This window comes from Crocuta crocuta, unplaced genomic scaffold, assembly GCF_008692635.1.
Source record: "Crocuta crocuta isolate KB4526 unplaced genomic scaffold, BGI_CrCroc_1.0 scaffold229, whole genome shotgun sequence".
In the NCBI taxonomy this organism is placed as follows: domain Eukaryota; kingdom Metazoa; phylum Chordata; class Mammalia; order Carnivora; family Hyaenidae; genus Crocuta; species Crocuta crocuta.
Window position 1 is genome coordinate 2017367 of NW_027536464.1, and position 17857 is coordinate 2035223.

A 17857-nucleotide genomic window follows, 5' to 3' on the forward strand; every position below is an offset into this window, starting at 1 on the left:
CATTTGTTTATCAGTTTCTTTACCCTTTAATTAAAAGGGATTATGGAAAGAATTATCTGTTCCTTCTTACTTCATGGAACTATTAACACATATCCAACTGAAAAGTAAATGGAAAAGACTTTTTAATTCCTTGCAAGGAAAACTTCCTGGATAACTCTGCTTTTTTTATAATCAGATACATTCTCATCCTTAGTCATTCATTACCAAAAACAAAGACAATGGTGACAATTTATTCTTCATGGATGAAAACATCTCATCAAAAAAGGCATAAAGACAAAACACAAATTATGAGGACAGAAATGAAAACAATACAATTTTCAAAGATTTTTGCTCATTTTTGTTTTTATTTGTTCATTTCACTGTTTATTTGTTTATCTCGCAAGAGCCTACAGAAGTGAGGAAAATTATCTGCAGGCTCATTTTAAACAATACAAGAGAAAGATTAAGCATTAAATATAAAAAATAAAACTTTTACCTTACTTACTAAACTAGAAAGAATCTTCTTGAAACAGGTCAGTTAAACTGGTCTGCAATGCATTAATAAATGGAGAATGTGTGTCTCCTCTAACAAATATTTCAAACATTGTATACACTACCAAAAGAGCTAGTCAGAAAGTCTTCAAGTCACAATCCCTTGGACAGACTAAATTCAAGTTCCTTTTCACCTGAAGTTAGAAGAGCAAAGTCTGTGAAAGTAAAAATATTGCTATTGTTCTCAGCAATCTATGGCTAAATCCTATAGGGTCTGAAAGTCTTTTCAATAACAGGAACTATGATTTCCTGGCAAGCTCCTTGCTTACGTGGCAAGTAACTTTTGAGGCTGGACTTCTCAGTCTGTGACTAGAAGCAAGCTGTATTGGCAGCACTATCCATCTGGGAAATCCTCTTCCGAATGGAAGAAAGTACAGCAATGACCTTATGTGCAGTACTGCCTGCAGACGCAGAGAGACAAGTCCATGTTAGAGGTCACTGGGCAGGTGCAACTTGCAGCCAAGAAGCCAGAAACAGATTAAAGAGAAGAGAAGGAAGTGGAGGTCAAACGTTCCAGTGTACAGATGCTATTCCAGATAAAATATCAAGGGCTTGTGGTCTAGAAATGGATGATATGCAAAAATGAGGTAACCAGGTATTGCTAACGTTGAGAATTTAAGACGTGTGTCCCACAACTGAAGACAGAGCTGAGACGCTCTGCCTGGGATTGATCTATTTGGAACTCCCTTCTGAGGAGCAGTCTTAGATATTTCTATTATTTACTGTATCTAAACCTCTGAATAATCATAACTTATATTCAAAATGATGCCTCTGGCACCTCCAAGGTTCTGGAGGATCTTCCAAATCAGAGAAAGGTCACATAATGCCTGGCACTATTTTAGCGTTAGCCTATGTTATATAAGTTATTTAAAATTCAGTAATCCATATTTGGGTTCAATGATGGCTCTGTCAATCTTACTGTTTTTTAAACTAGAGCACCCCGTTCTCCCAAGAGGCTTAGCAACAACAGCTTATTGTACAACCAAAACCAAAATGGGGACAGTGGACTCTTGAAATCTAATCACCCATGAGGAAATATCACCTTCACTAACTCCCTGATGCCAAGATCACCAGGCTGTTTCACTGCAACTCAGACTCTCCTGACAGTAGCATCCCCATGAAGACCAGATATCCAAACCCTTAGTTTTTTTATAGGACTTAGGCTCATTTTTCCCCTAACTAGCCCTCCACTTGCTTCTAGTCTCCTGTATGCATTTGTCCGACTTGGGCTGGCTGCTGAGAGAACCATGGAGGAATCCCAATTCTGCCTCCCAGCCTCTCCTTTAGGGACTTGGAAATGGAAGGTAGTGCAGTTCTTTCTGGCCATCTGCCAGACTTCGGACCCCAGGCTTCTTGGGGTAAGTTCGACTGGCAATTTTAAAGAACTCTTCTGCGGCATCAAGAGCAATAAGACGGTCCTGCCAAAGATTTAAAAATACAAATGTTGTCAAGATGGGAACAAAGCCACGTTGATGGGAAAACCAATGTAAACACGACCCTACCCACCTTAGAAATTATCATGAGTGAGCAAAACACATCTTAAATTTTTCTCAACGAATTTAGAGATGTCCCCTCACCCTTTGCTTACATTATCCAAGAAACACTCTACATTCTTAAAGCCCCTCCAAACCCTTTGTTAATCTTAGGCTTTGTAAACAATGTTTCTCACATTTCTTTGACCTACAAATGGTTCAGAAAGCTGACTACATAGCAGAACTGGCTGGGTACAGACTCTTGAGCCATAACCGAGCCTCAATACGTCTGGGTGCAAGCCAGAAATCTGAACATGCAAAGCCCTTCCTGTGGTTCTGATGCGGCTAGACCCTGGAAGGCAGTTCACGAGATGCCAGCCACATCTGTCATCTCAAACTGGGTATTGCTGGCACTGCCAGAATGAGAAGTATATGGAATAATAGAAAAGTAAACATTTAAGGCAAAATTAGGGCACATTAAAAAAAATCACATCCACTTGGGGCACCTGGGTGGCTCAGTCAGTTAAGCAACCAACTTCAGCCTAGGTCATGATCTCACAGTTTGTGAGTTTGAGCCCCACATAGGGCTCTGTGCTGACAGAACCTGGAGCCTGCTTTGGATTTTGTGTCTCCCTCTCTCTCTCTATGCCCCTTCCCAACTCACACTCTGTCTTTCTCTCTCAAAAATAAACATTAAAAAAAATTTTTTTAATCACATCCACTTAGGATGTGGGTGACTCACTCAGTTGAGGATCTGACTCTTCATTTTGGCTCAGGTCATGATCTCATGGTTCAGTCCCTGGGATCGAGCCCCAAGTCACGCTCCATGCTGACAGCTGAATCCCTGCTTAGGACTCTCTCTCTGCCCCTTTCCAGCTCACATTCTCTCTCTCTCTCAAAATAAATAAACTTAAAAAAAATATATCCACTTACCACAACAAAGAGATATCTCTCTGAAAGCTCCCAACTTGCTGGGAAAATACTGGTTTCCTCAGCCAGTCTTAACAATATCTCCCGAGCTTTCCTTGTGTTTTTGGAATCACTGATGGTGCTGAGTTTCGTCACTGACAGCAAAGAGTCTGCTTCTTTTTGAAAACCTGTGGGGAAAAAAGCAGTCACAAGAAATGGCGGTCCTGCAGGAGATTAAGAAGGACCCAAATGTGGATTCTGAACGAACAGCAGGAGTCAGAAACCTGACTCTCCATGTGCTGCTTCCCAGGTCAATGTGATCGGCAGGGTCTTTAATTAAAGCTCATTTGATATTTCTTCTTGTTTAATTTTCTTCCTTAGCTTTTCCCTCAGAGTCAAGCCTCAGCTTCCTTGCTGCCCCCCCCCACCCCCTTTTTGGGAGGTTGAAATCCTCCCTCCTAGTCCCTACTCTGCACCTACCTACCTTCACAGTTCGGGAGCTACAAAGTGGCCTCTGCTTCTCCAAGTCCTGATTCCCTTCCCGGGGCAACAGGGTTGCCTGGTTAAAATTACTTACCCAAAATATGAAAGAGTCAGAGATTTATACCTGCCTGGAGTAACTCACATTATAAAAAGGAGACAATTACGTCCCAATAACATTGGGTAAGTAAAGAGGCCAGAGGTCCATCCCATCCCACTATATCCCAATAAAGCAATAGAGTGAGCAGTTGGGCACACCATGTTTGAAAAGTTATGATGCTGAAGTGTCATGGTCTCTTTCAAGGCAGAAGGATAATGGACTTCAAAACTGATAAATTCACTTTTTCTTTTTTAAAGTTTATTTATTTATTTTGAGGACAGGGAGGTAGAGAGAGATATATGTTTACTGGATCACGACCCTGGAAAAATTAAGAAAAATCAATACCCAATATCTGCTCTGATGCCACAGGTGTTTATCCGAACTCAGATGCTTTTCTACCCTTTAGTTCTTCTGGACTGAGTTTTGTTGTCTCTCCTACAAGCAATATTTTTTCCAACTTGCCTCGTCTTAAAAAGCTACTACTAATTGGCCAACCGTGCTCATCTAATTCAATGACATAATCTAATCGAATCATGATCATAATCTAATGCCAAAAACATTCAGTGGTAGCGTCCACACAATGCCTCTGCCCTATGCTACTCCATACTGAGGATAGATGGAGTAAAGCATGGCAAACTATGTCCTCGGAACGTGGGCTGGTGGTAACAGAAATATCAGATGCTTATGTTTAAGGACACAAGAAGGACAGGATTGGGAAAACAATCAGTGCACAGTAGCTTCTGTCAGTCAGTTACGATATGCCTTTTACAAAAACCATGCAGAAGCGCAGAGGAAGGATCACCACTAGTTATTTGTACCATGTCATAATCACTTCCGGACTCACCTAAATCTTCTAAAATGCGTTTCCATCTATTCCTCACTTCCCTTCGAATCTGTCGCAGGGTGTAGATATCATAGTTGAGTTTTTGCCACTCCTGTAGGAAAATAAAAATTGAGTGTTATTTTTACCCTTTGGCCTACGCTGCCATCTAATCCCCACAGGTATGCTGTGACACGTGGTTCCCCTCTTCACTAATCATCAAAATCTTTCTTATTTTCCTTTAATTTTTTAAAGTTTATTTATTTTGAGAAAGAGACAGAGAGAGCAACAAGGGGAGGGGCAGAGAGAGAGAATCCCAAGCAGGCTGACAGCGTGGAGCCCAACATGGGGCTCAAACGCACAAACTTTGTACATGAACAAACTGAGGCCCAAAGAGGTTAACTGGGGAATCCAATACCATCCAGTTAACTGCTACCAGAATTGGTATTGGAATCCAGGTCTGACTCCAAAGTTCATGAGAAAAATGACACATATAAAGAATTTATTTCTTCTTTTATTATCAGAATAAAGGAGACCTGGGGATTCCAGGCTTCTTGATTCCCAGCCAATGTTTTTTTCACCATATCTCAGCATCGCTCTCTTTTACTTATATTCTATGATGGGGTGAATCTTTCAAACATTCAGCAGAACGATTAAAAAGCTCTCATTCTGAAAACTTCCATCTTATGGGCAGTAGGCCAGCAGGTTGGTCCCAAAACAGAATCTGAATCTTTCAGGAGTATTGCAATCTTTACTAAGCTATGCGTTTCTTTTAAATGTCATGAAAATTATTTTTAAAGAGCCTTATCTATACAGAACAGTCATTTTATAGAGTATTCCTTTTCCTTTTAGCAAAAACACCCACCACACAGCTATTCTAATCACAGCTTAAAAGAGCATCATTCTGGGGCGCCTGGGTGGCTCAGTCAGTTAAGCATCCGACTTCGGCTCAGGTCATGATCTCATGGTTCATGGATTCGAGCCCCACGTCGGGCTCTGTGCTGACAGCTAGCTCAGAGCCTGGAGCCTACTTTCGATTCTGTGTCTCCCTCTCTCTCTGACCCTCCCCTGCTCACGCTGTCTTTGTCTCCCTCAGAAATAAATTAAAAAATTTTTAAAAAGAGCATCATTCTTAATGCTCCATTTAAGACTCAAGATATTCTGATTCATCTAACTGCACATGTTTCAGTGATGCCACCATTTCCCTATCAAGTTCCCTTTAAGGTTGGCCTTGCTCATTGCTCATCAACTTTCATGACTGGTTAAGATAAATCAATTTAACTACCATTCCCAAATACTTATAGATACCACTTTGAAGAAGAAAAGCCAGCAAAATAAAGAGTGTTTTGATCTTGTATCTAAGGTTATGCCATCAAAAGGGCATAAGATTTCAGCTGTCCCCTACTAGAAACAGTAAGGGGTGAATTTGAATACTCTTTCCTGGTCCCTTTTTTTTTTTTTTTTTTAACCAAAGGAGTGTATGTGTCTATGTGGACATGAGGGTGTGGCAACTGGGGTCAGGGATAAAGTCTGTGATCCTGGAAGGAAGCTAGGTTAACAGGGTCATCTCAGACACATGCCACCCTGACCTCACCTGTAGCATCATGTTAAAGCACGTGATAGATATAATCCCCTACAGAGTAGAGTGTATAAGTCGTTGGGGAGAAAACTCAAGTATTGTCATTTTTTTTTTTAATTTTAATGTTTTATTTATTTCTAGGTGAGAGAGAGAGAGAGAGAGACAGCGTGAGCAGGGGAGGGTCAGAGAGAGAGGGAGTCACAGACTCTGAAACAGGCTTCAGGCTCTGAGCTGGCAGTCAGCACAGAGCCCGACGCGGGGCTCGAACCCACGAACCGCGAGATCATGACCTAAGCGAAAGTCGGACGCTTAACCGACTAAGCCACCCAGGCGCCCCTCAAGTATTGTCATTTTCATGGGATGGGCCTCAGTGTACCAAAGTGGCCGTTCTGTGTATAGCATCTTGGAAAAGAACATGGGTTCTGGAGCCATACTGCCCAAGTTTGGGTCCCAGCTCCATTATTTATTAACAGCCCGACTTTGGGCAAATTCATAACCACGTCTTGTGGCCTTGTGTGCAATAGAAGGACACTAATGCTACCTACACCTCACAGGCTTATACTGAGGATCAAATGTGTTCAATGCAAGCCCTGAAAGTGGGGTCTGGTGCACATTCTCCTCCAAATCTGCATTGACACAATTAAGAAACATCCTCTGAGACTCAGGATGATTCTATTGTGAGGACCAAGGACACACACGTTACACTGTACGCTATCTCATTTGTGAGGACACCTCCAGAAGAAAAATTTCTCTGCTCTTAGCATCAGGTCCAGCTTTACTTTCCCTGAAAACTGTTTCATCATTCTGGATATTGTGAATTTTATAACTGGTCAGTCTCCACTAGGTGAAAATACAGAGTCCTTTCACGGAAAATTGATAGGATTTCAAAAGCATTTTTGAATGACTGAAATTTCGGGCTATTCTTTATGTCTTTATTCGTGTTTTTTTTCTTTTCTTTTTTCTTTCTCTTTTTCTGGTTTGTGCTCTCTCGCTGTCCTTTCATGTGAGTTGCTTAGGTTCTTTTTGATAGAAAGAAGACTGTAAATAAATAAAATATTAAACAGAGCAGCGTCACACTGATTCTCAATGAAATGGACCCTCCTTCAATGGAAAATGATCAGATTCTCAGTCACACTTGGTTAGCAAGACCCCACATGATCAATCCACAGAGAAATTGGCTCACGTGCTCACCCATCCTCGAATTATGTATCAAACCACTAGGTGGCTTCATTAACTTGTGATTCAAGGTCTCGGAGAAGTTTTCTTAGCTACTTAGGCTGATGCCTCAGAACTGTTTCCTCAACTCAATGTAGTCAAATCTTTGTTTTCAGAGACCCAACATCACTGAGTTGTCCAAGCTTCAGACTTTTTTTTTAACTTGTCTCTTCTTGCTGTCCATCAGCTATTTTGCTATTCCTAAATGTCACCACTGAATGTTACACAAATTCATTCTATTTCAGTGTCTGTTACTCTGATAAGTGTTTGATGGAAAAGCAACACTACGACATTGAAATATCTGCTAAGGAAGGATCCACTCATGATGCATGAACTGACTGGTGCATGGTAGGTGCTTGTTAAGATTAATGGAACGAAACCATGCATTTCATATATCCGTATTATTACTGTCTTCTTTTGACAGAACACTCATGGATAATCACGTATGAAAGTGTCTGGAAATTCTGTGCAAAATTTAAAGTTCTAAAATCAGTAGAAGCATGGATAGGGTTTTAACTAATAATTGGCTTTTGATAAAATAAATGATAAGAGAGGAATTTGAATTTGAATTTGTCTTTAACATATGACCCCAGGGGCGCCTGGGTGGCTCAGTCTGATAAGCATCCAACTCTTGATTTCAGCTCAATTCATTATTCAAGATTCATGGAATTGAGCCCCACATGGGGCTCCCTGCTGGCAGATCAGAGCCTGCCTGCTTGGGATTCTCTCTCTCTCCCTCTCTCTCTCTCTCTGTCCCTCCCCTACTCATAATCTTTTTTTCTCTCTCTCTCTCTCTCAAAATAAATAATTTAGTTTCTCCATCTCTTTCTCTCTCTCTTTTTGTCTCTGTCTCGTCTCTGTTTCTCTCATTGCAAAGGAAGCAGAAAAAGTGGGGAAACAGCTGTCAGTAGTATTTGAATCAATCATGATCTACCCACTGGGGCTGGCCCCTTGCTTCCCAAACAAGGAAGCAAAGTGTGATATGAACACTGGGGCAGCAAATATGTATGCAACTAATATGCCTGCCACAAACAGATACTTGATGTTTGCTTCCCTGACATCTATTTTCCCCTTCTATCAGTCTGCCACATTCACTCAGATTTTCCCTTGGAGAAGAGTTACATTCAAAGTGGGCACTGGCTGACTTAAGCCAATACACTCAACTTTGGCTGTGAATTAGAATCATCCAGGGAGCATTTTAAAATACCAGTGCATGAGATCTCCCAGGCTGATGAAATCAGAATCCTTTAAAGGGGTACCAGGTTTGAAATCCAATAAGTTAAGCCAATCAGCATACCTCCAACGGGGCAGGGATGGGCCCATAACCCAGCTCAGCAAAGGAGATGCAGCTAAATCTATGAGGCTTCTGGGAACAACCAGGGGAGATGTTCTCTCTTCCCCTGGACAACTTGGTAGGACGGTACAAAACTTAGAACTGCTCCCATCACTTTGACCACCCTGAAAAGAGTCAGTCTAAGGAAGAAGTCAACTCTCACAGGAGGACAAAGATGAAAGAATCACAGAGAGATAGAATCTCGGGACATCTGGGCCTCAAGATCTGATCTCATCTCAAGACAGTCTTACTTCCGGAACTCTGTTATCCAAAACAATTCCAGGGGCGCCTGGGTGGCTCAGCCACTTAAGCATCTGACTCTTGATTTCAGCACAGGTCATGATCTCATGGTTCTTGAGTTCAAGCCTTGAATCAGGCTCCATACTGACTGTGCAGAGCCTGCTTGGGATTCTCTCTCTCCCTCTCTGCCCCTCCCCCAACCTCAAATTAAATAAACTTAAAAAAAATAATTCCACTTAGGAGTTCTTTCTCTAGTCCTTGTATCTGGAAGATCCATGTTACAAGCACACTCATGAGTACATAAACAAAAAGGAAACTGTAATTACTGCACAAAATATTAGTCTCATACTTTCCTACCTCTTGCCCCTGGGGGGAAACATTTAGTATATAGACCTATTTAGCTGTGGGAGAATACGACTCACAGAGAATGCAGTGTTAGTGGCTCAATATTTCTGTCCCAGAAATGACTCCGGCAAGACAGAGCTATGATAGCAGTCAGTCTTTCTCTGTATCCAGGGATTGCTGTATCGTGCCTCCCCTCAATTCTGTCCATCGGAGCACTGCTTCTCACTCTGGCAAGACTGTTCTCATAAAGCAAGGAGGACGTGGCTTGTATCTAGTTGGCTAATTTCTTCCAAAGATCAATGGAAAGGGGTCCAAACTACCATTGGCTTAGCCACTCAACTCCTTTGCTTACAAAAACATGTTGAATCTTTCTGGCTGGATCTAATGATCAGCACAAAGTTAACTCCTGATTCCTAATAAATTTCAGTCAAAACCCATTTACCATCTGACACCAGGCATTGGGATATCTTGGTTTTTGTCCTTCTTGGATGGTCAAAAACCATCTTCAGAAAAAGATGCTCAAACCCAGGCTTAAATCCGCTTCATTGTCTTCATTCCATATCCCCAGATCAGATCATCACAAACTGAACTTTAAGAAATGGTCCTTATTATTTCTGATCGGCATAAAAACCCAGCCAAGAAGGTCCTTCCCAAATTTTGCATGAGTTACATTGCTTTCCCCATGCTCAACTTGCCAGTAGCAGTCAAGCCAGAATTTAAATCTAATTCCAAGTTCTATATACCCTTTATTTAAAAAAGGAAATAGAAGGGCACCTGGGTGGTTCAGTAGGTTGAGCTTCTGACTCTTGATTTCAGCTCAGGTCACGGTCTTAGGGTTCACAGTTCGTGGGATTGAGCCCCGTATCAGGCTCTGTGCTGCCAGCATGAAGCCTGCTTGGGATTCTCTCTCTCCCCTTCTCTCTCTGCCCCTCCCCAACTTGTGCTCACTCACTCTCTCAAAATAAATAAACACATAATTTTTTTAAAAACTAAGAAAATAAATAAAAAGAAAATTAAAAAGAATAACTAGTTACTGTTGCTACCCCAATACAGCTTCTTTTTCCTTGTATATTTACTGTTTGCTTATTTAGGTTAGGTAATAAATACATTTGTATGATCCATAAATGTAATAAAGTAATAGAGGCTCCATCCCCTAGCCATCAGTGTCCTTTCTACAAATAATAAGTATTAACAATTTCTCCTGCATCCTTCAATTTCCCCCCCCCATAAATGGTGCCTACTATATCCTGTACTTTTCAGTTAATATATTTTGACAATAATTCTGTATCAGAATACAAGGTTCCAAATTGTTCTTTAACTTGACTTTTCGACCATCTGGTATAGACAAACACAAAATTATAATAAACACACATATTTGCTTTACAGAAAATGAGTCCTTAAAAATTCACAATATTCTGTAATGCTGTACTGCATTAATCCAAGTACTGATCAAAAGGAAGTGATAATCTCTGTATACCGCCCAGAACAACTGGGGAAAATGCCCAAAGAGGCATTTTGTCAAACAGTGGCACATCCAGGAGGAGAGTAACCAAGACGAGATTAGGTGAGGTGCTTGTAAACCAAGTCATGTGGCCTGGCTGACAGATCTGCAAACTAGAGGGTTTGTGGAGTATGTGGTAGCATCCTTCAAGTTAAGCAGTTGTTGTAAGGAAGAAGGATTCCTTTTCTCTACATCTTTCCTCTACACTCAAAATGCAGGACTAAACTAACAGGTAGAAGCCCCAAGAAGGAAGATCAAAATAAGAAGGAACTTTCTATTCAGAATGAAGTCTTCATAAGGGAATGGGCCCTTCATCACAGACTTAGGAAATATACCACCAGTGACCCTTGAACAGCTCAGGGATTAGGGGTGCCGACCTCCTGAGGAGGTCATGTATCACTTTGATTCCCCCCAAATTGAGCTACTAATAGTTTCCTATTGACTGGAAGCCTTACTGATAATATAGACCGTCGATTAACACATACTTTGCATGTTGTATGTATTATATAATGTATTCTTATAATAAAGGAAGCTGGAAAAAAAGAAAATATTATTAAAATAAAGAGAAGAAAATAAATTTACAGTACTGCACTGCATTTATTGAAAATCCCTTATATAAGTGGACCTGTGCCATTCAAACCCATGCTGTCCATAGGTCAGCTGGATATAATTTTATATTTCTAGAAATAGAATTTCTATAGGCTCTTTTGATGTAATATTTTTTCCTATATCAACTGAAAAAACCCAAAAGGATTTGAAAACATTTATAAAAAACCAGAGATAGATAGATAGATAGGTAGCCAGGTAGGTAGGTAGATAGATATCATGTTTACAGAGTACTTACTCCTTCCCAAGCACTGCTCTAACTCTTCACATGGTTTCCTCAGGTAATTCTCATAACATGTGTTACTCTGGGCACCGGATATTATAACATCTCAAGAATGAGGAAACTGAGGTAATATGCTAGTTAGTGTTATGCTAGTAAGTGAAACCTGGGACTTCACATCCCGGCTTGTGGCTGGCTATAGGGCCAATGCACTTAGCCACTGTCCCCACTACCTTCTAAAACAGGAAGGGAAGGGCTGGGTGGCAAGGTGGGAAGGGAGGAAAGGAAGTGGAAGAAGAGAACAAAAGACAGCTGATTAGAGAAGAAACCAACCCGAAGCCACAGCAGCTGTGCCTGAGGAGGAACCAAGAAAGCACAATCGAAGTCTTGGGAGAGAACTTTCTACAAAGTTTTCCCAGGCTCTGGCCAAGAGGGCTACGAAACCCAAGAACGTCCTCTCTAAGGGTCAGCTTACTGGAACTTAATGCTCTGGTCTTTCCTTTGGGGACTTCAATTCTGTCTCCTATTCTGAGAAAAGGTGGAAAGGACCTCAACACCCTCCACTTTTCCCCACCCTCTCTTTCTACACTCCCTGCTCTCCCCCTCATTCTCATATCCTCTCTGAGGAGGGAGACAAAGGCAAAATCGTTCCCTCGGAGGAGCAGGGAGGTGAGTGGTGAGGGGTAGCCCAAGCTGCAAAGGTCTGAGATCCTAAGCACCAAGGAGAAAAGGTCAATATTTTGGCCTGAACGGTGTCTGCAACTGGGAGCCGTGACACTCCCCGTGCTTTTCTGAAACTATGCTTCAGGCTCCAAGACTGAGGAAAACCCTGAGTTTCTCGGACTCACCAGAGGTACTTCCTTTGCTCCTCTCCCTTGCTGCCCCACCTCTCAGTCTGAAAGGAAGCCGGCCACGTTATCCTCCCTTCCTTGGAAAAGTCCCTGGAGAGCCCGCGGCCCTCTTCTGCCGCACTTGCAGGGTTACAGGGCTACAGGGGTGGCTGATTCAGAGCCCCAGCCACGTCCCCCCCAGAGCTCACATGACAGACAGCTGGTTCAACACGCTCATGTGATGGGCTTCCTCCTCCCAGAATTAGTCAGCAGGCAGCTTTAAACAGACACCCAAAAGCTTGATCTCATATGCCACATCCAAGGAAAAGGATTTTAGAAGGAACTGGTTCACTCTTCTTAAAAGGACAGCTGGGTCACTGACACAAGTAGTCTCTCTACCCCGCTGATTCCTCAAGCTCCATCTCATTCCCCAGGCCTCCCCCCACTGCCAGACGGCTCCCCCGGGAACCTTCTACTTGCTGCTGTCACTTCCTCATCCTCCACCCACTCACCAGCCCTGGAGCAGTGGGCCCCTTTCAGATCTGTTACCCACAGAAAGCGCTAAGGTGCTTTCCCCACTTTGGGCATCTCATTAGTGACCAGTCAGGGGCAGCTCGTGTCCCCTCCCGTGGCCTTCACCCTACCTAAAGCATGGATTCCTGATGGCCATCCCCTCGTAACACACACCTCCAGAGAACGGGAAGAAGGAATGCGTCCCTGTGAAGCACCCCCTTGGTACAGGAGGCACAGACTCCTCCACCAGCCTCCATCCTGATACCGTCAAAGGTCCGGTATCTCCCTGGAGTCTGCGGGTCCGAGATTCAGGGTCCGCTGCGTCTGGTGTGCATCCTCCAGCTGATCTCCCCGCCCCCTCTCCCTTTCCTTGGCAGCCTCTTCTTCTTCCTTTGCCTCTTCCTCTCTTTCCATCCTGCCACGAGGCTCTGCCTTGGACCTTCTTCTCTTCTCCATCTGCCCGGATGATCACCCCCCAGCGCCTCAGCTCTGTGGGTCACTCCCAATCTCCTACACTTTCCCCAATCCCAAGCCTCAGCTTCGGGTCTCCACTGGCCCCCTTTTCTCAGGCTGTCTCTCTACAGAAACAACGGGACTCCCTGCCAGCCCCCCCGGAGCCAGTCCCCTCCCTTCCAGGCGCCAAGCCTCATTTCCTGCTGCCCACTGCCCTTCAGTCCAGGCCTCCCAGTGGAAACCAGTCATCTGGTCCTGCTGATCTGCCCTCTGCCACACTATTCCCACCGTGTCAGCCTTAACTGGCCTGCACAGCTGCAAACCCACTGGACCCTCTGCTTCTAGGAGCTAATGTCTCCCGACCAGCTGTCTTCCTAAAGGTGCTGTTGGGTCATGTCTCTGCTGGAAAGCTTCAGTGGGGCCCCACCACTTCCTGAATAAAGCTGCAATCCAGAGCAGCCTCGCCATGCTCTGACTATCCAGTCTCGTTCAGCCATGTCCCCCCACACGCGTGAGCCCCTGCCACACGGAACCACCAGTCTATTCTTGAGCACGCCTTGAACCTGTGTGCCTTTGACCATGTTCATTCACCTGCTGTTTCGAGAGCCATCTAAATCCTATTCACTCTTCAAGGTCCGGCTCAAATACCACCGCCTTCAGAAGCCTTCGCCGTTCTTACCAATTGAACGTAACTGTTTTATCTTTTGAAATTTCTCAACCTGTTTATGAAAACTGTCGTAGAGATATTTATGGTATGGACATCGGTATACAGGTATGTGCAATGTCCCCCTTGCTACTAGATTGGAGGGTCCTTGGGTACAGGAACCTGGATTCATCCATATCTTACACAATTTTCTGCGCACAGCAGCACCTTGCAGGCTGCTGAGTTCAAACAAATATGACAAATCACATAAAAGCTGAATTCTGCCAGTGACTCGGTGCCTATTTTGATCTAGAAACTGACACTAAATCTTATCATAAAAAGTCACTTGGACTCTCATCCATGATGTTTTTGGACAAAGCTGCTTTATATAATCAATCTATGTTGATTTCCCTATTTTTGGAAAATGATAAATTCAAGAAAGGTGGAATTAAACAAAATAATCCATTCGCCTCTTCCACTCTGTGCCTGATCAAGCATTTGATATTTGAAAAGTTCTTTTCTGGTATGTCTCTTTACATGATAATGGCTGTTGGGGCTGCGCCCCAGGGGCAGGTACCTCCCAGGCACCCCCCGGGGATGGCTACATCATCAAGTCCAGTGAGAGAGTTTTATGGATCCCTTTCTAGACACATGTTAAGTGAGGCTCTGAGAGTTTAAGTAGCTCAGCTGAGATCTCATAGCTCTTAGGAGGAGAATCTAATATTTAAACTCAAGTCTGTCTGTCTCTATAACCCATGCTCCTCCTGGTATCCTACACTGCCATTCAATTAGGCCCAAATCTAGCACACTATATTGTCCTTTCCTGTCACCAGTGTGGAAACTGGGACACAAAGAGAGAAATGGAACATAACGTGCAGAGACTTCCATTCCAAATGTGGCTTCTGGCAACAGCCACCCAAGTCCGGGATGCAGACAGGCTCCCCTCCTCTGTTCTCTGGCTACCCCCTGTCAACACACTCCTCACTGCCCCGTAGTCAGAGGAAAGACCATGCAACTGGATCCCAGGACAAGGGGCCAACTCAGAAGACCTGGGCAGGAAGGGGGGGCCACGGTCGATTATACAGAGGAGCTTCCTTTAAACACAGCTGGTTCTGGACAGTGTCAAGGCCACCTACCCAGGAGGGGCATCCTCTTTCAGGACTATAAAAGCCTATTTTCTCCATCTGCCAGACATGGTGTGCAAGTGAGAAAGATAGGATTGTATTTCATTGTTCCTAGACAGCCAAGCCAGTCATTAGCCGTCGGCCTCCACCGCGGCCCAAATGGCACAGGATCAAATGACAGAGCAGAGAAACTCAGCATAAGAGAGGATAAACAACAGATGATATGAACCTTGGAGGAGGGGGTAGTAAGGAGGGTGGCCAAGGAGGGCTCAGGGACATGGCACTTAGGGCCTTGGGGGCTCCAGGGGCCCTCCAACTTCTCCCAACAATGGCTGGTTTTATCACTTCAGCCTGGACATCTCAGCAGTCTGGAGCACTCACTCCAGGAAAGGTCTATCTGTTTGGAGCTAGAGTCTATGGAAATGAGCCTTTTCAGCTGGGTAGGTCAGGCATCCATGCTATGATCTCTCACCAAGTTTGATCAGGTCCACCTCTTCAGTGACAGAAAAACAAACTTCTGGGTTTGTTACAGATTTGCATCTAGGTCTCCTCCCTAATGACCTTCCAGAGCTATCTACTTGCCCTTCTTCTGAATCCCAGGGAAAGCTGGGCCTCAGCGGGGTTCCCAATACTGCCAGTCTAGGAGCAGCCTGCTGCGCTGACCACTAGGCCCTGGGGCCACACCCCAGATGCTCTGATACTTAAAAGATAGGAAAGCAAACCTTTTCTAAGGTCTGGCAGTTTGGGCAGCCTGACTCTATAAACCACTCAAAACCCTATTACCCATCCTGGAGTTACTGCTTGGAGCACCTTGGAAAGGGACATCCTTACCCTGGTTGCTAATGCTGTCCCATTGCAATGCTCATGTGTTTTGACCCAGAACTAAAACTAGAATTTTGACCTAGAACAAGCCAAACTTAAATGCCAAGCAACGCCTTTCCAACTCTCCCTGTTTATTTTTATGCCGCAGCTCTGCTGGAGTTCTGGAATCAGACTGATTTGCAGCCAGAGGCCCCTGACCTAATTCTTTATCTGGTTTTAACCAGATTAAGCCAAAGGCTCACTCACAGCTCCTGCTGCCAAAGTCAGCCAGCAAAGCCATGGAATGAACTGGACTCCTGAGCAATGAGATTTCAAGTCAATTTTGCCTAATGTCAGGGGGTTCCAGCCCACTTCCGGCTTCAGAGTTAGGAGAAGGGCCAAACTCCGGATGTGATTTGGCTGATGCTGCTGGTGGGAAGAATCAAGGTCTGGAGTTCGCATGTGACACTGTTATTCCTAATCAGCCAGCTGGACCCAGCTCAGGGTTCTGCTGCTCCCATCACTGCAGGGGAGACAATTAGTTGCTGTCCCTAAAAGCAAAGGATAATGAGTGGACTTCAATTTCTGGCAGGGCAGAAATAACCAATTCACGCAATGACGTAAAGCATGTACCCTTGAGGAAGGCTGCTTCATCCAAGGACAGAGGCAAGTTTAAATTTAAGGATGGGTTGTCTGAATCCAGAGTCTAGAAGACATGCGAGATCTAGCTACCCTTCAGCATCCAGCCCTGTGCTGTCCAATTTGGCAGCCAGAAGCCATGCATAGGTCGTAAGCACTCTGAGAGTGGCCAGTCTGCTCCTTTTATTGCTAAGGAGTCTTTTCAGTTTATCAAAGTGCTTTCCACCCATAATCTCAGTTCACTGATATCTACAGCTACACAAATGTCCTACTACAAATGTCCTACAAATGTCCAAGACAACAGAAAAGTATATCATTTGACTAAACAAAAACCCAAAACTTTTACACAGCAAGGAAAGAAAATAATAATACAGAGGTAAGCAACATGCTGGGGAAAGTGCTTGATACAAATAGCTAGGGGTTGACATAAGAAGAAAAATCACACTAGTGAACACAGAGACTTCAAGACAGAATTCACAGAAGGATCAATCAGGAGTAACATCTGCTCTCTAAGAATTCTCAGTACAACAGTGAATTTGGTGTTGCTGCTGTCGTCTGGCTAAATTATCTATTAAAAATAAAACTAGAATCCCTAAGGCTGAGAAAGGTGTGATGAAAGGGGCTCTTTCATTAAAATTGAGAGTTACAGGAGCTCCGGGGTGGCTTAGTCCGTTGAGCATCCAACCTCAGCTCAGGTCATGATCTTGCGGGTTCTTGAGTTCAAGCCCCATGTCAGGCTCTGTGCTGACAGCTCAGAGCCTGGAGACTGCTTTGGATTCTGTCTCTCTCTCTGCCCATCCCCCGCTCGCATTCTGTCTCTTTCTTAAAAATAAATAAACATTAAAAACATTTTTTTAATTGAAAGATAAAATTGATGTCATTTTTTCACAAACAGTGACAACTATTTGGCAATATGTTTCAAAATGTATAAAAATGGGTAAAATATTTAATCCAAGAATTGCAGTTACAAGAGTCTGTCCTAAGGAAATAATCTCAAATACAAAAAATATCAATGTAAATAATGCTCATGAAAGCACTAATTGGAAATGCAAAAAGGTAAAGACAAAAGACCTAAGATACATGAGTCATCAATGTTAAGGCAGAATATTTATTTATCATAATATGTATTTTTGAGACAATTATATACATAATATATATTGTACATTTGCATATATACATGCACATATATGTGTATTGTATAAATATGTGTGTGTATAGAATATATACATGTGTGTTTGTGTGTGTGTATATATATACACATATATATTGTCTCAAAAACAGAAGAAAAATGCAATAAAATAGTATACTAGTATTTATCTCAGAGAAAATTATGTATAGGTGATTTTTTTCTCCTGTGCTTTCCAAATTTTCCACAATGGTTACATACTTCTTTTATAATCAGAACAGAAACTTTAAAATACCTAAGGAAGATTATTTTTACAGCTTCCTTTGTTAAGTCCATCTAATTCTACTTACTTCAAAAATGAAAAACTCTAGTTACGG

General features: G+C 43.2%; 1 protein-coding gene across 1 annotated transcript in view; it reads right to left on the reverse strand.

The window, feature by feature from the left end:
* Positions 1–335: 335 nt before the first annotated feature.
* Positions 336–17857, reverse strand: part of MREG (melanoregulin) — a 55199-nt gene continuing 37677 nt past the window's right edge. The window contains exons 3-5 of the mRNA XM_077748578.1: positions 4337–4427; positions 2937–3100; positions 336–1949 (exon numbers count right to left, since the gene is read on the reverse strand). Coding sequence (XP_077604704.1) covers positions 1815–1949; positions 2937–3100; positions 4337–4427 — 390 coding nt within the window. The 3' untranslated portion in view covers positions 336–1814. The remainder of the gene's footprint in view (positions 1950–2936; positions 3101–4336; positions 4428–17857) is intronic.